This window comes from Chiloscyllium plagiosum, unplaced genomic scaffold (genome assembly GCF_037043375.1).
Source record: "Chiloscyllium plagiosum isolate Xiang-an unplaced genomic scaffold, Cpla_swu_hap1 HiC_scaffold_7, whole genome shotgun sequence".
Classification (NCBI taxonomy): Eukaryota; Metazoa; Chordata; class Chondrichthyes; order Orectolobiformes; family Hemiscylliidae; genus Chiloscyllium; species Chiloscyllium plagiosum.
In genome coordinates, this window is record NW_028270145.1 from 42,177,145 (window position 1) to 42,200,392 (window position 23,248).

At 40.2% G+C, this 23,248-nt stretch overlaps 1 protein-coding gene across 2 annotated transcripts in view; it reads right to left on the minus strand.

Annotated features, from left to right (window-relative positions):
* itgav (integrin, alpha V) overlaps window positions 1-23,248 on the minus strand; it is a 142,159-nt gene that overhangs the window by 4,475 nt on the left and 114,436 nt on the right. Inside the window, exons 23-29 of one of the 2 annotated variants that reach the window (XM_043693448.2) lie at window positions 21,139-21,219; window positions 20,236-20,335; window positions 17,996-18,154; window positions 13,468-13,575; window positions 6,448-6,561; window positions 5,511-5,612; window positions 5,294-5,416 (exon numbers count right to left, since the gene is read on the minus strand). In XM_043693448.2, coding sequence (XP_043549383.1) covers window positions 5,294-5,416; window positions 5,511-5,612; window positions 6,448-6,561; window positions 13,468-13,575; window positions 17,996-18,154; window positions 20,236-20,335; window positions 21,139-21,219 — 787 coding nt within the window. Of the gene's footprint in view, window positions 1-5,293; window positions 5,417-5,510; window positions 5,613-6,447; window positions 6,562-13,231; window positions 13,298-13,467; window positions 13,576-17,995; window positions 18,155-20,235; window positions 20,336-21,138; window positions 21,220-23,248 lie in introns of those variants that run through there. The other variant, XR_015757645.1, reaches the window with a different exon arrangement.

A 23,248-nucleotide genomic window follows, 5' to 3' on the forward strand; every position in this document is an offset into this window, starting at 1 on the left:
TGGCAGATAGAGTTCAATCCGGGCAAATGCGAGGAGATGCATTTTTGAAGATTCAATTCAAAAGCAAACTATACGGTAAATGGAAAAGCCCTGGGGAGAACTGATGTACAGAGAGATCTGGGTGTTCAGGTCCTTTGTACCCTGAAGTTGGCAACACAGGTCGATAGAGTGGTTAAGGTGGCATATGGCATACTTTCCTTCATTGGACGGGGTATTGAACACAAGATGCCTGAACTGCTGTGCTTATGCCTGAACTGCTGTGCTTTTCCAGCACCACTAATCCAGAATCTGGTTTCCAGCATCTGCAGTCATTGTTCTTACCTAGTTGATTTTAACCCTACTGCGAATCCTCTTGCAAAGATGCCTGCCTTGAAGAAGTTTTCCTCCTCTCTCTACAAGAATCTCAGCGAGTCCCTCTCCCACTGCAACTCCCAGGTCATTTCCTCTGCCCTGAAAATAACAAGCACTCTACCTCTTTCCTGATGAAGGGCTTTTGCCCGAACCGTCGATTTTTAGATTAGATTAGATTAGATTACTTACAGTGTGGAAACAGGCCCTTCGGCCCAACAAGTCCACACCGACCCGCCGAAGCGTAACCCATCCATACTCCTACATTTACCCCTTTACCTAACACTACGGGCAATTTAGCATGGCCAATTCACCTGACTTGCACATCTTTGGACTGTGGGAGGAAACCGGAGCCCCCGGAGGAAACCCACGCAGACACGGGGAGAACGTGCAAACTCCACACAGTCAGTCGCCTGAGGCGGGAATTGAACCCGGGTCTCTGGCGCTGCGAGGCAGCAGTGCTAACCACTGTGCCACCGTGCCGCCCACGGGGTCTACAAAATCATAAAACAAAGGGTCTTGCTCCTCGGATGCTGCCTGAACTGCTGTGCTCTTCCAGCACCACTCTAATCCAGATATTGAATAAAAGAATTTGCAGGTCATGTTACAGTTGTATAGGACTTTGGTTCGGCCACATTTGGAATACTGCGTACAGTTGTGGTCACCACATTACCAAAAGGATATGATGCTTTGGAAAGGGTGCAGAGGAGGCTCATCAGGATGTTGCCTGCTATGGAAGGTGCTAGCTATGAGGAGAAGTTGAGTAGATTAGGATTATTTTCATTAGAAAGATGGAGGTTGAGGGGGACCTGACTGGGGTCTACAAAATCATAAAACATATAGACAGAGTGGATAGCAAGAAGCTTTTTTCCCCCCAGAGTGGGAGACTGAATTACTAGGGGTCACAAGTCCAAGGTGAGAGGGGAAAACTTTAAGGGAGACATGTGTGGAAAATTCTTTAGGCAGAGGGTGGTGGATGCCTGAAATGTGTTGCCAGTGGAGGTGGTAGAGGCAGGCACACTAGCATCATTTAAGATATATATAGACAGATCCATGAATGAGCAGAGGGATATAAATCTTTAGAAAATAGGTGACAGATTTAGATAAAGGATCAGGATCGGTTCAGGCCTGGAGGGCCGAAGGGCCTGTTGCTGCGCTATAATTTTCTTTGTTCTTCATTCTAAATCTGCGGGACCTGATCTATTGTACCCCAGAATGTTGTAGGAATGTTAGGGAGAAAATTGCAAGACCCTTTGCAGCAATATTTGCATCATTTATAACTACCGGTGAGGTGCCTGATGCTTGGAGGGTGGTTAATGCTGCACCTTTGATTAAGGGTTATAAGCAGAAACTGGGGAACTATAGAGTCTGCCTTCAGTTGTGGGTAAGTTGCCACCAGTAGTGTTCCACAGGAATCAGTTCTGAGTCTTCTTTTGTGTGTCAAATATATAAATGATTTGGATGTGAATATAAAAGGCATGGTAAGTAAGTTTGCCAATGACACCAAAACTGGTTATGTAGCAGACAGTGAAGAAGGTTTTCCAAGATTACAAAAGGACCTTGATCAAATGGGTCAAGGGTTGAAAAATGACAGATGGCTTTCAATCTGGAGAAATGCGAGGTAGAGCAATTTGGTACAACAAATGAGGGTAGAGCAACATTGCTTGAATATAGACTAAATCATGAAAAGATGGCAGATTTGATTCCATAATCAGATTAATTTTTATAATCTACATGATAGATTATTTTCTCCATTATTGATAGCAACTTTATATTCCAGATTTATCAATGAATTTTCATGCCCTCAGAGCATTAGCTCCAGCCTTTGGTTTACCAGTCCAGTGACATTTACAACTATGCCACCATTTTCCCCATGACAAATCTCAGATACTCTGATTTATTCAAAGAAGTTCACTATCTAAACTGAGAGTGAGGTAGGCAAATTATCGTCAGGGCATGGTGAAATTGACATAAAATTTAATCACAGAAAATCTAAAAGAAAAGTAGCCGATGTCAGATAATCTCAGGCATGACTGTACAAAAACCAAGACCCAAAAAAACAGATGCAGAGGAAAATGGTAAAACCTAAGGAAGTATATTTCGTCCATTATGTAATTTACCAAGTTGAATTGTGAATGTTAGGAAGTATCATTAGCAATGAGTTTCAGATTTACTAATTAGCGGGCAAAACACTGGCCGATAATGCAAATGATCCATATACTGGACTGGACAGATGCAAAGAAATATTGACTGCATTTGTAATCTTGCTTGATCAAGGTTTTGCTACCCATATGTTTTGTTGCTGGTGTCCCTGAAGAGGAGAGTAAAGATATTAATGACAAACAAGCCAATTTGATCTCAGTAAAAATTAGTCAGAATCTATGATGATCATTTCTGGAGGTTGCATTGGAAGATACAGACCAAAGCTCATTCAAAACTTTAAAGTGTTCCTCAATCTCTATTCCTAAGGCAATCTAACTCTCCCTGATGAATTTCTGTCACACTTGATCAATGGTAAGTATGTTCTGTCTTGCATAAGGAGACAAAAATTGTGCACAATATACCAGGTGAAGGGTAACCAAGGCTCTAATCAATTGCAACAAGCCACTTTATTTCTGTGCTCTACCCATTGCAATGTAATTTTTTTGTTGTTTTTAATGTTACATTGAAGGACTCCTTTGACCAGTTATCCTTGGGTTGACTGAGTACTTAGAACATCTGCTCTGGCTGGAGATTGGAAGGTGGACCTGTATGATAGCATCCATGTCTCTCAGCCAGAAGTTCCAGGTTTAAATTCCACTCCAGGACCTGCTGGCCACGGAAGGAAGATTAATAGCATGCCAAAGAGGTGGAGTAATGCTTTCAACACATGCCAATGGCAGGAGAGAAAATGGAGTCTCTACCAATGCTCCAGGCTACAATATGCATGTAAAAATTGTATGTTGTCACAACAACTCTGAATCCTTCGGAAGGCTGCTTAGCTCAGCTGGTTGGATGGTGCCAAGAAGTCAAAGTTCCTGCTTCCTTATCCTATTAATGGTGCAGGCTGTGGCTGAGTGTGTCAGACCTGCCTTCATCCTCTTGAACTCAAGAACAAGGAGATCTCAGGAGTCAAAATAAGATTTGCATAATTCACATACAACATTGATCAGTAAGATGCACCAAGCTATAGACTGAACACAAAATCATTTTAAAAATTTAAATTCAAAACAGTGACAACAAAGCAATACTATGGGTACCAAGAGAAAATACTACAAAGTGGCTCAGTCTAAAGTGTCCTTGTTCTTGAACCAGTAAAAGTTAGACTATAGGCAGCAAGCAATGAGGAAGGCAAGTGGTATGTTGGCCTTCATTGCAAAAGGTATTTGAGTACAGAAATAAAGATAGCTTGCTGCAGTTGTATAGAGTCTTGGGGACACTTTACCTGATATAATGTGCACAGTTTTTGCCTCATTATGCAAGGAAGGACATACTTACCATAAGATTGAGTGTACCAGAAGTCTATCAGATTAATTGCTAGGATAGTGAGATTGTCTTATGAATAAAGAAAGATTGAGGAGATTGGGTCAATATGCCTTAGAGATTGTAAAGGTGGTCTCACTGAAACTTTAAAAATTATTACAGGGTGGATATAGATAAGATGTATCCCCTGGCTGCTGTGTCTAGAACCAGGGATAGTCTTAAATGGACCAACCATCATTCTGAGATTGAGATGATGAGGAATTTCTTCACTTACAGGGTGAGGGATCTTTGGAATTCTCTACCCAGAGGAGAATGGAAGTCCAATCATTGGGAATGAAAAATGAAATTGATAGATTTCTGAAGATGACTGACATCAATAGGTATGCAGATCGTGCAGGAAAGTGATATGAGACAGGTGATCAGCCGTGATCTAACTGAATGGTGGAGCAATCTTGATAGGCTGAATGGTTTCTCCTGTGGCAAAAGTGAGGACTGCAGATGCTGGAAACCAGAGTTTAGATCAGAGTGTGCTAGAAAAGCAGGTCAGGCAGCATCCAAGGAACATAAAAATCGACGTTTCAGGCAAAAGCACTTCATCAGGAATTGAGCAGGTTTCTCCTGTTGCTACCCTAATCCAGGCATTAGATAGAAAAAGGTTTAATTTTATGGAGTATTATTTTCATGCATTTACCTTCCAAATTTACATTTGATATTGTATTTTCAGGTTACAGAGGCAACAAACCAAAAATACTTTTTTTAAATACTAAGCAATTTTATTTGTTCCCCTTGTACATGCCACACATGCTTTTGTAATGCTGAGGCTAACGTGTTCAGTCAGTTTATAACTTAAATTCTAAAACTCTTTTCATGTACTTAAGAAATTTATTAGGTTATATATTGTTCAAAAGGGCAAGGTTTTCTCATTATCTATACGGAAGAATTTAATTCCTTCTAATCTCACACTGTTAATACATTATTAATAGAATTTACTACAAAAATACCTGAAAGTGCTGCATGAGTATATCTGGGTTTCCAAATGGTGTGAAAACAAAGTTATTGTTTTGAGTCCAATGACCCTTCTTCAGAACTGTTCTGACAAAGGGTCACTGGAGTCAAAATGTTAACTCCATTTTCTCTCCACAGATGCCGACTGACCTGCTGAGTTTCTCCAGCGATTTTATTTTGTTTCAGATTTTGAGCAACTACAATTCTTTGTTTTACTTTTAAATGGTATACTGCATTCATATTACTACTAAAATTAAAGTCACCACAGTCTTAGCAGACCATAGCGGAGGGCAGAGGTTGAGGAGAATTCTTTATGGTAACCTCTGATTTCAGACTTTAAAAAAATAAGAATTTGTACTGCATCTCATTATGTCTCACATGACTGAAAGAATGTAATTGATTCTCTACTATCCAACAGTATTTCCATAAATTACACCAATTAATGATTAAAAGAAACTTGACAAAGAGCGTTACTTACTTTATACATGACAAATACCAAGAGAGCTAGAAGGAGTAGACCAGCTAGGAGTGCCAATATGATAACCCAAACTGGCACTGGATGAGGAGTAATCACCTTATCCCAAGTCACCAAAGTAGTAACCTGCAAATATTTTTAAAAATTGTTAAATGTTGATTTTAAAAACAGATGAATTTTATTTTCAAAAATATTAATGAACCTAAAAAATGGTACTTACCACAATGGATCCGGTGGGAAGTTCAGTAGAGAAGTTTTTATATGGCAATTCAATGACACTGTATGATGCAGAAGCCATCAAGGAGTATGACTGGTTCTCTTTCTAGTTACATAAAAGAGAAACGATAAGGGCATATGTTTTGATGATATCATATACATTAAAAAATATACACATCATGAACATTCCTATTGGATCATTAACTGTCATATCATTCTTCTCATCCACTTGTTCATACTGTTCCCTCTACCTGTCCTTCATGGGTAAAAGAGCAGGGAAGTGATGTTGAATGCGTATAAGACACCTGTTAGACCTCAGCTGGAGTACTGTGTATGGTTCAGGGTACCACATTACAGGAAGGATGTGAACAAATTGGAGGGAGTACAGAAGTAGTTTACAAGAATGGTTCCAGGAATAGGGGACTTCAGTTATGCAGACATGTTGAAGAATTTGGGACTGTTCCCCTTTGGAGAGAAGATTTGAAAGAGGTTTTCAAAATCATGAGTGTGCTGGATAGAACAGATGAAGAGAAACTATTCCTGCTCCTAAAAGGACAACAGCACATAGATTTAAATGATTTGTAAAAGAACCACGGTGAAGTGAGCAAGAAATTTTTAGTTAAGTATATGGAATGTACTTCCTTGGTAGAGGCAAGTCCAACTGAGGCACCTTAAAGGACACTGGGTGATTGCTTGCATAAAAATAATGTGTGCAAGGGTCTGGGGAAAAAGCAGGAGATTGGCATTAGAAAATGAAGCTCATTTAATGAGCTGGTGGAGGCACAATATGCCAAATAGCCTCCTTCTCACTGTAAGCCTTCTGTAATTCTGCGATAACACCAAGAAATAGAACTACAAAATTATTCTTAAACAAACAGAATACAACTGATGAAGTCACTAAAATTGTAAAAAGTCTGTTTTGAAAACTTCCTGCCACTCACTTTCATGAATGTTTCACCCCACAGTCGTGACCGGATGTGCAGAACTACACTCTTGTCTCTTTCCAGTCTGCCAATCTGACAGTTAATCTTCACACATTCTGCATTGTCACATCCCTGCAGAAACCAAGAGGAGATATCATCATCATCATTATCATTATCATCATCATCATCTATTCCCCCTGCATTTAATACAAATACTTGGACTTGTAACAATTTCATGGTACAGAAAGAGTTCACTTTTTACACTAGGCCCACACCAAAGACATCTAGCCTAATCCGACTTTCCAGCACTTGACCCATAGCCCTAAAGAATACAGGACTTGAGGCATACATCTGTAAACCTTTTAACTTAGTTGAAGGTTTCTGCCTTTACTATTTTTTCAGCTACTGAGCTCCAGGCTGTTAAGTTTATTTCTTGATTTCCTCTCTGATATTTCTATCATTTTATACCTATACCCACTAGTCGCAGACCTCTCTGCTAAGGTAAATAAAACACCTTCCATCAATTCTATCCATGTCCCTCACAATACTTTTTATGTCTCAATCAAATCTCCCCTCAATCTCCTCTGTTCTAAGGAGGAACTACCCCAGACAATCCAAACTTTCTTTATAGCTGCATTTTCCAGACCTACCAACATTCTCCCCAAATGTCCTTTGTTTTTTTCCCCTAATGTACATCCTTTTAGTAGCAGAAATACACACTTTTTTCTAACCAATGATTTTTATAACTCTAGCATAATCTTCCTTTACTTATATTCTATCCCTTAGCTAATAAAGGAAAGAATTGCACAGATCTTCTTAACTGTTTTATCAACCTGACCTACTACCTTCAGAGATGTATTGAATTTCACTCAAAAGTCCCTCAGTTCATTTAAATCTCTCACTTTTTTACATATTCAAATGCATCACCTCATAATTCTTAGGTTGAATTCCATTTGCCGTTTTTCTGCCCACTTTCTCTACTAATACCTTCATGCAATCTACAGCTATCTTCCTCAGATTCAACCGTACGGCTAATTTTGACCCCTGCATTTCTGATTAGATTCTGTACAGAGATTAGATTAGATTCCCTACAGTGTGGAGACAGGCAATTTAGCCCAACAAGTCCACACCCACCCTTCGAAGAGTAACCCACCCAGACCCATTCCATTACTTTTACCCATGACTAATGCACAAACACTATGGGCAACTTAGCATGGCCAATTCACCTAACCTGTACATCTTTGGATTGTGGGAGAAAACCACAGCACCTGAAAGAAACCCACGCAGACAAGGGGAGAATATGCAAACTCCATACAGACAGTCGCCCGAAGTGGGAATTGAGCCCAGGTCCCTGGCGCTGTGAGGCAGCAGTGCCAACTACCCCAATTATGTTCACATTGTTAATATATACCACAAAAAGCAGAGGATTCAGTATGCAGCTCTGCAAAACCCTATTGGAGATACAGTCTTCTATTCACCATTACACTTGTTTCCTACCACTGATTTCATTTCTATCCAGCTTACTAAATTCTCCTGGATCCTAGATGTTTTTATTTCTTAAAAACAGTCTGCCATGTATAACATTGCTAAAATCAATGTAGACCATATCAATTACTGTACCGTTATTGATCCTCCTTAATGATTCCTCCAAACACTTTAGTCAGACACCATCTTCCCTGAACAAGTCTACCCTGACTATACTTCATTAATCTGTGCCCTTCCAAGTGACAGTTTATACTATCTCTCAAAATTGCCCATTACTGAGGTTAGACTGACAGACATGTAATTATTTGGTGCATTCCTCCTCCATTTCTAAAACTATCAGCAGTCCTCCAATCCTTTAGCCTCACACCGTTATCCAATGATTATTGGAAAAAGAAAGTCAGACCTGGCACTGTTTCCTCCCTCCATACTGGATCCTCTGATTTGTAGTATATATTAACACCCTGAAGTTCAGTTCATCCAGTGTTAATGGTTTATCTACTTTCAAGGATCTTAATCCCATTAAAACCTCTCTCACTATATTCATCAAATCAAGTATTTCACACTGTCTGTCTTTCTCAGCTACAATATCTACATACCTCCCTGGTTTTGTGAAAGATGCAACATATTCATTAAGAATCATATTAAAAGCTTTTGCCTCTAAACATCAATTATGTTTTTGGTCTTTTATGGACTCTACTTGTTATCCTCTTAACGTGTTGAGATTTTTATTACTATTCCCTGAATAGTCAGCAGGAAATTGAGGAGCAAGTATGTTGAGCGGTCCCAGATCTTTGCAACAATAATAGGGTTGCAAAGGTTGGGGAATTTAACTTTCCAAACACAGACTGGAACTTCTATAGTGTAAAGGGCTTGGATGGGTAGGAATGTATTAAGTGTGTTCAAGAAAGTTTTCTTATTCAGCATGTGGATGTACCTACTAGAGAAGGAGCAAAACTCTCTTGGGAAATAAGACAGGGCGAGTGATGGAGGTGTTAGTTGGGGAGCACTTTGGAGCAAGTGAGCATAATTCTATTAGTGATTTTTGAGAAGATCTGGTAGCTCAGGTTGATAAGTATGTAAGTGAGCTCGCTGAGCTGGAAGATTTGTTTTCAGACGTTACCTAGTCATGGTGACGAAACATCATCAGTGAGAGTCTTCAGTGAAGCACTGGTGCTATGTCCTTGGTTTCTTAATGTAGGTGATGTCATTTCCACTTCTTTTCTCAAGGGAAAGTAGCTGGGATCTAAGTCGATGCGTTTATTGTTGGAGTTTGGTTAGAATGCCATGCCTCTAGGAATTCTCGTGCATGTCTTTGTTTCGCCTGTCCTCGGAAGTGTGTGCTGTCCCAGTCAAAGTGGTGTCCTCCTTTATCTGTATGTATGGAAACTAGGGATAATTGGTCATGTTTTTTGGTGGCCAGTTGGTGTTCATGTATCCTGGGCAAGTTTCCTGTTTGTTTGTCCAACATAGTGTTTTTTTTAAAACAGTGCTTGCATGGTATTTTGTAAATGACATTAGTTTTGCTGGTAATATCTAATGGATCCTTTTGGTTCATTAGCCACTGTTTAAGTGTGCTGGTAGGTTTGTGGGCTACCATGATGCCAAGGGGTCTGGAGTAGTCTGGAAGTCATTTCTGATAGGCCTTTGATTTAAGGTGGCTTTAGTTTTGGTTGCATTGTGTCTGCTTGTTTGAGTTTGAGACATGGCATTCTAACCACAACTGTAACCCCAACAAAATTGGCGGCATAATGGACAGTGAAGAAAGTTTTCTAAGAGTACAATGAAATCTTTATCAGATGGACCAATGGATAGATACAGTTTCATTTATATAAATGCGAGGTGTTGCATTTTGATAATGTAAACAAAGATAGGACTTACATAGTTAATGGTACAGCCCTGGGGAATGTTGTTGAACAGAGGGGCCTATGAACCTTTCAAGGTTCCTTGAAAGTGGCCTCACAGGTAGACAGAGTAGTAAAGGTGGTGTTTTGTATGCTCACTTTCACTGATCAGTGCACTGAATATAGGAATTGTGAGGTCACGTTGCAGCCACCTTTAGAATATTGCATACAAATCTGGTTGTCCTGTTATAGAAAGGACGTTGTTAAACTAGATCTAAAGAGAGGGCTAAGAAGAGCCAGGAGGGGACATGAGAAGTCATTGGTGGATAGGATCAAGGAAAACCTAAGGCCTTCTATAGGTATATCAGGAATAAAAGAATGACTAGAGTAAGATTAGGGCCAATCAAAGATAGTAGTGGAAAGTTGTGTATGGAATCTAAGGACATAGGGGAAGCGCTTAAAGAATACTTTTCATCAGTATTCACATTGGAAAAGGGCAATGCTAGTGAGAATATGCAGGTACAGGCTACAAGATGAGATGGTACTGAGGTTGACAAAGGGGAGGTTTTAGCAATTTTGGAAGATCTGAAAATAGGTAAGACCCCTGGGCCGGATGGGATTCTCTAGGAAGTCAGGGAGGAGATTGCAGAGCCTTTGGCTTCGATCTTTATGTCATCATTGTCGGCAGGAGTAGTGCCTGAAGACTGGAAGATAGCAAATGTTGTTCCTTGTTTAAGAAGGGGAGTTGGGACAACCCTGGTAATTATTGACCAGAGAGCCTTACTTTGATTGTGGGTAAAATGTTGGAAAAGGTTATAAGATATAGGATTTATAATCATCTGGAAAAGAATAATTTGATAAGGGATAGTCAACACGGTTTTGTGATGGCAGGTCATGCCTCACTAACCTTCGTGAGTTCTTAGAGAAGGTAACAAAACAAACGGATGAAGGTAAAGCGGTGACATAATCAAGACATGTAAGATAGTTAGAGAGTTAGACAGCGTGGACAGTGAGAGCCTTTTTCCTCGGATGGTGAAGACTAACATGAGGGGACATAGATTTAGGACAGATATTAGGGGTAGTTTCTTCACTCAGAGTAGCAGGGGCATGCAACGGCCTGTCTGCAATAATAGACTCACTGATGTTAAGAGCATTTAAATGGGCATTGGACATACATAATGGAACTGTGTAGATTAGATGGACATCAGATTATTTTCACAGGTCAGTGGAAAATAGAGGGCCGAAGGGCCTGTACTGCACCGCAACGTTCAATGTTCTATGTATGCAGAAAACATTTACAAGGATGTTCCAGGACTGGCAGGGTTTGAATTATAAGGATAGGCTGGGACTTTTTTCTCCCCTGAAGCGTCAGAGGCTGAAGGGCAACCTTAGAGAGGTTTACAAAAAGAATGAGGGATTTAAATAGGGTGAATAGCCAAGGTGTTTTTCTAAGGTTAGGCGATTCCAAAACTAGACAGCATTGGTTTAAGGTGAGAAGGGTAAAGATTTAAAAAGGACTGGAGGGGCAACATTTGAGACTTTATAAAGCTCTAGTTAGGTCCCACTTAGAGTACTGTGTCCAATTTTGGACCCCATACCTCAGGAAGGATGTACTGGCACTGGAGCGTATCCAGCAGAGATTCACATGGATGATCCCTGGAATGGTAGGCCTAACATATGATGATCGGCTGAGGATCCTGGGATTACATTCATTAGAGTTGAGAAAGTGGAGGGTAGATCTAATAGAAACTTAGAAGATAATGCATGGCTTAGAAAGGGTGGACGCTGGCAAGTTGTTTCCATTAGGTGGGGAGACTAGGACCCATGGGCACAGCCTTAAAATTAGAGTGGGTTAATTTAGAATAGAAATGAGGAGACATTTCTTCAGCCAGAGAGTGATCGGCCTGTGGAATTTGTTGCCACAGAGCGCAGTGGAGGCCGGGACTTTGGTGTCTTCAATGCAGAGATTGATAAATTCTTGATCTCTCAAGGGATTAAGGGCTACGGGGAGAGTGTGGGCAAATGGAATTGAAACACCCACCAGCCATGATTAAATGGCAGAGTGGACCTAATGGGCTGAATAGCCTTGCTTCCACTCCTATATCTTATGGTCTTATTTTCATACAGAGGGTGGCACATATATAGAATCAGCTATGAGGGGAAGTGATAGAGATGGATACAATTTTGAAATTTAAAATCCATTTAGACAGGCTCATGAATAGAAAAAGAGAAATGGGCTCAACACAGGCAAATGGGACTAGTTAAATTTAGGATATCTGGTCAGCATGAATGAGTTGGATTGAAGGGTCTGTTTCCATGCTGATGAACTTATGACTCTAGAAAACATATTTGGGTTTACCTTGATCTTATTTGCCAACATTTTTTCATCCCTTCTCTTTGTTTTCTTGATTTATTTTTTGATTTCATTCCTCCAGTTCCCAGTTTTCTAGATCCCTTCCAATTTTTTGCATCTGAAGTCCTCGGTTTCAGGTGTAAACTTTCCTTTTCTGCCGGATTTTGCCCTGTAAGCTCTTTGACATCCAAGAGACACCGATTTTACTAAGTCACCATTCTGCTTTATGGGAACATGTTTACTCTGAACCCTTAAATTCTTCCATTTTAATTCTTTCCATTGCTTAGAAGAATTTGCCTTGCCCCAATTTAGAAACGTAAATCTTCTTCATCCTTTTCCATAACAATGTTAAAACTAACTAAATTAATGATCACTGCCAGTCATTCACCTGCCCTGTTCATTTCCTTGAGCTAAGTTTAGAACCTGTTCAATTTGCAACATATTTGCTAAAATATTTCAAGTGCAACTCAAGAATTTAACTTTCTAGATTCCTTTCACACTTGTGAAAACACAGCCTCAAACGGAGGCAAATATTTTTGCTCATGAGCTTGACCCTAATCTCTTGAATTTCTCCTTTAAATCCATAGCTTCATGTTTATACAAATCACATTCCCCAAGATATGTTTTAGACCAAGCTTTTAATCACAACTGCTAGCCCTGCCCAATTTAGCCTACAGGAGTTCCAAATGTTCTAAGTGCAGTTGGGCAATGAATCATTTCTGAAAATTCTGAAGTTTAAAGATCCACATGGCAGCAAATTGGTACGGTTATCTTATAACCTGATCTATTCTAAACTATGAAGAAGAAACCGACATCAAATCCTAATGTTTAATTGACTACTATATTCAGATAGCTCAGTGACATAATGGAACTTGTAAACTAATTTCAACCATTTAGTTGTGCAGAATTCAACAGAAGAGAAAACGTTTGCAGTTTCCTTTATTGCTATTCTGTGATGCATTGAGAATGCACATGTGAATATGGGGTTAAGAACTAGCTTGAACTTTGCTGTTATGTTTTAGTAGTCTGGTGGCCTTTTGGCTATTATTCTCAAGCCTCAGTCGCAAAGCAAAATCACATATTGCAATCTATGTGTTAAACATAACTTAGCATAATTCAGTACCTTAGGAGAAGAAAAAAAGTCATGCTCATTGTTTGACATCATCTGAATTCCAGAGGACTAGAAGATCTAGCAATATCAGAACAAGCCAAGAAAAACTCTAATTACCTACTCAAATAAATTCACAATAACGGTTTTCAATCCTTAGCATTTCCAGATGAAAAGACTTTATGCAGAAAGTTCTTGAACTTAAGCAGGAAAAACATTAGAATCACATAATTACTATCCTAGATACATACCAGCACCTCAATCCCTTCTGATTCAGTTGTGTCTCTGCGTTTTATATTATGTTCATGTTTCACACTTGCAGTTGGAGAGGTTGTCTGGTTTGTAATTGAACTTGCACTCTGCAACAAAATAATGGGCAAAAAATGTCACTGGAACATTTCTTATATGATCTATGTAATAATCATTGTGCATTTCTAAGTAATGTCCATCTCCTTATTTCCAGTATCTCGGTTGAATTTTTTCCATTATAAATTCCCACATCTATATTAATGATAGAAATTCTCTATATAAAGTGGTGTGCATCTCAGCTTCCTGTAGCATTGGTTTAATAACACATCATTTGCAAATAATTGTTCCTCAGTGTGCAATACCAAATGTGCGACTGCCATTTCTCTTGAAGGATGCTTTCATCTTAACTTTCCACATGCAATGCAATGGAAGATTGAATAATACTAAATAGCAGAACACTAGATTTTGCTAATATCCAGAATTATATATTGCCATCATTGATAACTAGTTAACTAACAAGAGGAAGATAATTTCTGAACATTTTCGTCTGCATGTGTGCTGGAGCCCAGCAAGAGTGCACAAGATAACGTTGGAGTGTTTGCATGTATCTTCAGCCAAATGTTCAGATGGCCCTAGTTTAGAGACCTTGCAAGACCACCATCATTGATACTAATATCCATTTACTTAAATTCACTCCATATGACCATAAGAAACAACTGTGTGCACTGGTCATGGCAAGTTCTATAAGATTTGAAAACAAATTCACCCTGCACTTTAAGGGAGAGAAGTTGGAAATCCGATGTAATGGTATTACAGTTGAGTAAAGATAAATACAAAGATATGTGTGAGGAGTTGGCCAGAGCTGATTGGAAGGAGAGCCTAGCAGGGAAGACAGTGGAGCAGCGATGCCAGCAGTGTCTTGGGGTAATTTGGAAGACCGAGCAGAAATTCATCTCCAAAAAGCAGCAGCATTCTAAGGAGAAAACGAGGCAATGAGAAGACAAGGAATAGCAGGAACAGCATAAAAGCAAAATCAAAAGCACAGCACCACAGCGGGTGGAGTGTATTACTTCCCCTTTCAATTCTATTTTGATTTAATCCCTGCCCTCCCCTTCACTGTTTGATCATGCAGCATTGCCCTTTGATGTGAAGGGCACTGCTTGTCATTGGCTACTTGGGTGTTTTCTTTCTTCCTGGTGGTGGGAATTGAATAAAGATTTGTGCATCTTGTGTCTTTCACTGTGTCTCACACCTGCACACACACAACATGAATGTTGGGGAAAAATAAGCACTATCGCAGTGAGGCGGCAGTGTGGGAGTTTTAAAAGGAAAAAAAAAAGAAACAAAAAAAGGAGCATCAGGCATGCTGTTCACTGAGAGCTGGCTCTGAGGGAGCTGGACCACTGTGGAGCGAAGGACTCTGCTCTTTAAAGAGGAGAGGAGAGGAGACTGATTTTTGTTGGTGTCTTTGCGTTAAGGAGTTTATTTTGAAGTCTTCTGTTTCTTCTTTATTTTTAAGAAGATAAAAAGCTTCAATGTGGTGAAAATTAGTTGGAAGCCAGATGGTTGGGAGCCTTATAAAATCCAGCAGGGGATAACTAAAAAAGCAATAAGAGGGAAGATGATGAAATTAGGGTAAACTAGTAATTAATATAAAAGAAGAATGTGAGTTTTTTGGATATATAAAACAGAGAGACAAGAATGGACATTAGATTGCAGGAAAATGAGGCTGGAGAAGTAGTAATGGGGAGCAAAGAAATGGTGGAGGAACTGAAAAGGTACTTTCCATTACTCTTCACAGTAGAAGACATCGGTAGCCTACCAGAACTTTAAAAGAGACAAGGAGCAGAGTTGAGTGTAATGGCCATCACCATGGAGAAGGTGCCAGGGAAGCCGAAAAGTCTAAAGGTGGATAAATCACCCAGACAAGATGGGCGATACCCTAGAGATCTGAGGAGATTATGAATGAATTGCTAGCAATCATTCAGGATTTACTGAAGTTAGGGAGGATTGGAAAATAGCTAATGTAGCATCACTATTTAACAAGAGAGGGAGGCAGAAGGCTGGAAATTATAGGCCAGTTAGCCTGACCTTGGTCATTAGTAAGATTTCAAAGGATAAGATTGCAAAGTACTTGGAAGTGCATGAAAAACAGGATTGAGTCAGCATGGCTTTTTCAAGGGTAGGTCATGCCTGACAAATCTGAGAATTTGAGGAGGTAGTGAGTGAGTGAGTTAGACAAGGGAGAGTCAGAGGCATGATCTATTTGGATTTCCAAAAGGCCTTTAACCAGGTGCCAGACAGGAGACTGCTAACTAACAGCCCATTGTGTAAGGGACAAAGTACTGTCATGGATAGGAGATTGGTGTCTGGCAGAAAGCAGAGAATGGCGACAAGATTTTTTTTTTGGGATGGCAGCTGGTGACTAGTGGAGTTTCACAGGGGTCAGTATTGTGACCACAATTATTATTCACATTATGCATTAACAATTTGGACAGAGGAAGTGAGGGCAATGTTGCTAAGTTTATAAATGAAACAAAGTTAGGTCAAGGCACAGGTGGTGTTAAGGAAGTGGGGAGGCTGCAGAAGGACAGACTGGCTGGAGAGTGCACACTGAAATGGTAGATGAAAGACAATGTGGGGAAGTGTGTGGTTATGTGATTTGGTAGGAACATTGGAGGCACAGACTATGTTCTAAATGTGAATGGCTTCAGAAATCTGAAGCACAAAGGTACTTAGGAATCCCAGTTCAGGATTGGCTTAAGGTTAACATGCAGATTAAATTGGCAGTTAGGAAGACAAATGCAATTTAGAATCCATTTCAAGAAGTCTGGAACACATGAACAGAAATGTACTGCTGAGGCTGTACAAGGTTCTGGTCAGACCGCACTTGGAATAATGTGAGCAGTTTTGGGTCCCATATCTATGGGTGGATGCGTTGGCATTGAGGGAGTTCAGAGGAGATTTACAAGAAATGTTCCCGGGATAAAGGGCTATCATATGATGAGTAATTGAGGATTGTGGATCTGTACTCAATGGAATTTAAGAAAAATCAGGGGGGGGATTATACAGAATGCAGAGACGTCTGGATAGAGTGGATTTGGAGAAGATGTTTCCACTAGTAGGAGAGACTAGGATCCGAGATCACCACCTCAGAATGAAGGGACAACCCTTTAGAACTGAAATGAAGAGGAATTTCTTCAGCTATAAGGTGGTGAATGTGTGGAATTCATTGCCACAGAAGAATGTGGAGGTTAAGTCATTGCATCATTAGGTGAAGTCATTTAATAGAGATATAGGTCCTTGGTTGGCAAAGGGGTCAAGGATTACAGGGTGAAGGGAGGAGAATATATTGAGAAATATATCAGCCATGATCAAATGGCAGAGCAGATGGGCCAAAGAGCCTAATTCTCATCTAGATCTTATGGTCTAACAGGAATGTCGTACTTATGATCTGCATACCAGAGCAGGCTTGGGATATTCAAAGACACTGGTGACTACTTATCTATAAGAAAGGTTGCCAAGGAATGTCCTATTCAGAAGAAAAGGGGGTAAATCTAGCATGCTTTATTAAAATCCTGTCAGCTTTATTTCAATAAGATGAGATATAGAGTCATCCATTGTGCAACCAGAATCATTCCACTCCAGACCACATTACAACCTTGGTCAAGATGGATATAAGAGTTGAGTGCAAAGGTAATGAGAACTGTTGCCCGAGATATTGTGGCAGTATTTAGTGATTGATATTAAGAGTAGGAATAAGATAAGATATTTGCTGAGGATTTTTCATTAGTCAATTCCAATTATACATGCATCTTGAAGTAACTCTAGTCAACCGACAAGAGCAGCTACGTACGTTTCAGGCATAAATTCGCAAATAGCTTACATTCATTTTCCCCCAAGTGCTAAGAAATCAGTATCTCAAATAAAAGAAAGTTCCACCACCTAATTTTAACCTTCAATGATTCCATTATTGTCAACATTCTCAAGGGTCACCATAAACTTAATTTCACTAGCCATCCCAACACTAGGAACATGAGCATGGCTGAGTTGAATTGCTTGATGATGAATGGTTCACTTTTTGATCTCTCAAAAGCCTCTCAGTGAGGTTTGCCTCAAGAATATGATGAAACACATATCACTCACCAAGTGAGGTGCATTTTCATTCAAACTAGTTTCAGGATCAATGTCAGCATTGTCCGCAACCTGCATATCATGCCTGCCACAGACAATGCAAGGTTACTAATGGTGGCAACTTTCTCTCTGCAACAACTATCAACAAAAGAACAAGAGCTGCAAGATCGTAGGCACACAAACCACTGCCAAGTTGCACATCATCTTGTCTTGATACACATGATTGTTCCTCCATTGTATTGGATTAAAATACTGGAATTTTCTACCTAATATTATAATTAGTGTACATTATAACTAGTGGTAGACATTATTTTGTCCTTGATAGATATGGAGAGCAAATATGTTAAATGTTTCCAGTGTATACAAGGGATTGATAATGAAAAGTGTGATATTCACCTTTAAGTTCAGTGGATTGATAATTGTCTTGGAGGTACAATTCATAGGACCTTCAGGTGTGTACTCCATTATGTACAACAGGTAATTCTCCTTATACCTGTATGGCCACTGGAGATCTAATATGGCTTTGCTAAATGCACTTGGTCCATTGTTCCGTAACTTTAAGAAAGAGATTATAAATTAACATTTTCAATTCTCATATTAGCAATTGTTAGAAAGCTATAACTAAAGAGAACTGCTTTAGTTCTTATAACATTTAGTTCTTAAACCACTTTATAACATCCAGGTCTGTTGGTTCTTCATTGGCAACTCTTTTTCCCCTCTCTTCCTTTTTACATTTCCCTCCATACTATATTCTATATCTGCTGATTTGATGATATTTGTATTTTTGAGACACCCTTGTGTAATGCTCTGCAACACACCAGATCTATTATTATATGAAAAGATTTAACTATAGCATGTATTTCTTGTATTCATAGGAAAGCCATATCATATCTGAACATTCCACTGTTTCATTTATCGCTGGGAGTTTGAGCTATTTTAATCAAACTGCTCACATTTTTTGACACATCTTTAGGATAGGTGGGACTTGAACCTGATCCATTTATCGCTGCAACACAAGACTCTTCTCAGAGTTTTAATCTGCAAAGAGTCTATTGGCAGATATTCCAACCAATATCCTCATCAGTCAGTCTTCCTAATGCTAGATGGTGTTGTTATTCCAAAAAAAACTCAAGCCTAAATTTTTCTTCCCAGTCCAGGAGTACAGAGTTGTTACAATACCTGGCTCTGCAAAGATGACCTGTGGAAGTGTCCTAAAAGGTTGCAATTGCATTCACTTGGGTGGTGGGGGGGGGGGGGGGGGGGGGGGGGTGAGAGTGAAAATTGGAGATGTGGCAGGCAACCCCAGAAAGTGTTCACAGGCTGCTGCCAGGAGTTGAGATGGGCAAAAGGCCAGATTCAGGGTTCTAACACTTTTGTGAATGTATTTTAATGAAAACAATTTTTAAAAAGTCCTTCAGCCCCTACTCCCCACACAATCCCAAAGTCAACACGTGCCACATTATACTTCCAGAACAGTGCACAAATTCCTCCATAACCTTCTATGACAGTTAATGTCTCAGTACCCACCCAGTATGGTCATCATTCTCTGTGCCTGCCTATATGCCTTTGCCCACCCATGACTCTTTCCAGACCATGTGCCAACTTAGTGCCAACCCATGCCATCATGCCACCTTTAGCTTTTATTCTTACTGTGCCAATTCTCCCATTAGTCACCACGAGCAGACCTCAAGATCCGTGCTAAGATCAAACAGAGTTCTTAGCTTTCTATTGATAAGTTAACCATTTGGAATAAAAGTTCTTGATCATGAAAATCTATTTACTACATTTAAGTTCCTTTAGTTATTTTCCAACAAGGATTGTACCGAATAGTCTCACTTCAAAGAATTTATGGACACTTGGAGATTTGACTGAAGTTGAAATGACAGACATCCCACTGTGATCATGAAAGGATGTAAAATCAGACATGCACCACTTATACTGCTATGTAATCCTGCAGTTTATGTCAGCACACTGAATGAAATAGCAATCATGGATTTCATTTTAACACGGCGGGCAGTTCTTCAACTCCTGTTTTCAGTTCCATGTCCTAACAGCATTTTCACTGAAAATACATTGGTCTTTGCCTCTCTCCATCACAATAACGATCCCTCATGATCTTCGCAGGTCAACTGGAAATGGGAAATAAATGCTGAAAAGCTAGTGACTTCAATTCCCAATAATTTATAGGTTTTTTTTCCAGCTTAAATAATACTAGTTAATCCTGTGGGATATTATCCTATGCACTGCATTCAAAATATAATTAGGTTTTAACTCAAGGACATTTGATTTTCTTACTGTCTTTTGTGCTTTAATTCTAATTTAAAGTTATAAGAAAGCCAAAGCTGCAGTATAATAGCCACCAATGAAGTTTAACAACAAGAACAAAAACATTTCAAACTCCCATTGCTTACATGTCAAATATACCATGTTGTCATTCTGGTTTGACAAATCTTATTGGCAAAACAACATTAAACACAGAAACATAAGCTCAATTTAACTGATAGAGCTATGTTATAATTTACAATATACAGAGAGTTATGATCGTAGTTTCAGAAAAGATAAGATGATTCAGGTAACAATGCAATGCCCAAGAACACTCAGAAGACAAATTAATCAAAATGTCAATCAGTACAAACCTCATATACATGAGTGACTTGCGGACCCACTTCCTCTTCACTCTGCGGTTTAGACTTCCAATTTCCGATGGGTAGAAACAGCTGATCAGGAGAAGAAACACTTCACGAGAACAAAATAATTTTGAAAATAAAATTAGTCTGGGACCTGGCAAAAAAACAAGCCACACAAAAACTGGGAACAAATATAGCATCATGTTTTGGTTTGCAATCTTTGCTGACAATCTATTACCCACTGTGTGGTGCAGCATTATCAATATGACACTGCATTTGATTGAAAGTCTTAACAGCTAGACCAGAAAGAAACTTAGATAATTTGTAACAAAATGATACCTGCCATGGCAAATTAAAGGAGCAATTATTTCTAACCAGCATGAAAACTAGATGTCTTGATGCTCGTTAGCATTTAAAAAGGCAGATTTGGCTGATTTTTGAAACATTTGAAGGTTGAGGGCTATGAGAGCTGACACAAGAGAGGAGTTGAGGCCCAGGGAATATTAACCATGGTCTTTGTTGAAAGGTAGGGCAGTTTTGAGGGGGCAAATTACCTACTTCTGTCATGTTCTTATGTACGAGCAGAAAACCCTCTTTCGTGAATCATCCACTCATTATTTGCGCTCCCCTATTTGCCTTCTCATGGCACAATTAAAAAAAAAAATTGCATGGTGTGTATAATAGGTTATCATTCGCTATTATACATTTTTGCATTCTTAACGATGTTTAATTTTATGACGTCTGCCTAAGGAAGTTACCATTTTTCAACTTAGTTCCATTATTGCACAAATATTTATAAATTCTGTATGAATCATTTCACTGATCATTGATGGCCAAACTTCAAAAATAACTTTGAATCAACAGTTAATCTAAATGCACTTTTGTGCCCATGTTTACATTTTGAGTTCTTACCCTCGTATTTCAACTTGAGCTAGGACAGTAATGTCAACTGTATAAGAAACCATCTCACTTGTCGAATTGTGTTCATTGGAACTGCAAAGTAAATACACAAAACAGCCAAAAATTATAAGAAGGAACGAACAGTCCAAGTCAGTATTCCTGTGTGATAATTTGTGGGAAGTTGGGAACAGGAGTCAGCTATTCAGTTCACTGAGTCAGCTATTCAGCTCACTGAGTCAACTCTGCGATTCAATAAAAATCTAGTCTACCTCTATCTGAACAGTATTTATACTCCTTTGTTCCATTTATAATTTTGATCTTTGTTATCATTTAATGCCCTCACCCAACAAAGACCAATATTAATTTTGAAAATATTAACTTGCCCAGTAGACTGAACAGAAATTAGCCCAAAGTGTCAAATTTGTTAAGTTTTGTGATTTCTCTCAATCAGCTATAGAGAGATTTGTCACACCACTTGCCAAAGCTCACCTCATTACCTGCACCCAAAGGCAGCACCCTCATTGTATCTTTTTTTTTTAAGATTAGATTAGATTACAGTGTGGAAACAGGCCCTTCGGCCCAACAAGTCCACACCGACCCGCCGAAGCGAAACCCACCCATAACCCTACATTTACCACTTAGCTAACACTACGGGCAATTTAGTATGGCCAATTCACCTGACCCTGCACATCTTTGGACTGTGGGAGGAAACCGGAGCACCCGGAGGAAACCCACGCAGACACGGGGAGAACGTGCAAACTCCACACAGTCAGTCGCCTGAGGCGGGAATTGAACCCGGGTCTCTGGCGCTGTGAGGCAGCAGTGCTAACCACTGTGCCACCGTGCCAGATCGATACAGATGGAAACGTCGGCACTTCCAGCACTTCTTGGACTCCTGGCACTGATGCAATATTTAAACTGCAATGGTAGATTAGGTCAACTGCCATCAGTCTGGACCCACACTGAAATGCCCCAGAAATGTCAGACAGAAGGAAACTAGTATTCCACTTTGCTGCTGGTGCTGAAAGTGCTGATGGATGGATTGGTGCAGGGGAGGACTGAAAATGTGTTGCTGGAAAAGCGCAGCAGGTCAGGCAGCATCCAAGGAACAGGAGAATCGACGTTTCGGCATAAGCCCTTCTTCAGGAATGAGGAAAGTGTGTCCAGCAGGCTAAGATAAAAGGTAGGGAGGAGGGACTTGGGGGAGGGGTTTTGGAAATGCGATAGGTGGAGGGAGGTCAAGGTGAGGGTGATAGGCCGGAGTGGGGTGGGGGCGGAGAGGTCAGGAAGATGATTGCAGGTTAGGAAGGCGGTGCTGAGTTCGAGGGATTTGACTGAGACAAGGTGGGGGGAGGGGAAATGAGGAAACTGGAGAAATCTGAGTTCATCCCTTGTGGTTGGAGGGTTCTCAGGCAGAAGATGAGGCGCTCTTCCTCCAACCGTCGTGTTGCTATGGTCTGGCGATGGAGGAGTCCAAGGACCTGCATGTCCTTGGTGGAGTGGGAGGGGGAGTTAAAGTGTTGGGCTACGGGGTGGTTGGGTTGGTTGGTCCGGGTGTCCCAGAGGTGTTCTCTGAAACGTTCCGCAAGTAGGCGGCCTGTCTTGGGTTGGTTGGTCCGGGTGTCCCAGAGGGGAGGACTGTCCACTTCCCCAGAAGAGACCATGCCACCACACTCTGCCAATCTGGGTCTGAGGTTGCCACCCAGGTCAGTCCAGAGAAACATCCAGAAATACGGGAAGAAGGACAATGAGTTTTTCTGTTCTGCAAGGGTAAATGGTACCATATCTCTCTGACACTGCATCCACCTTCGATCAATCAGTCTCATGGTCTACCACACTCACTTTTCCCTGCTTCATCTTCCCTCATTGCTCTCAACCACCCCAGTGACCCCACACTAATTTCTGTGCACGACCACTGTCCTACTCTCTTACTCAACTCATCTCCCCATCTTTCCTCCAGCTGCACCAGCACTAAAGATTATGCCAGATACTTTCATTACATTTAATTCTGCATGCCCAACTCACCCCCCAAACAATTTCTGTCTAATCGCAAGAGAAAATGGCCCAAAGTAGAGTGGATTAAGCCAAGAAAGGTGCCCGATATTAAACTCCCCACACCCTA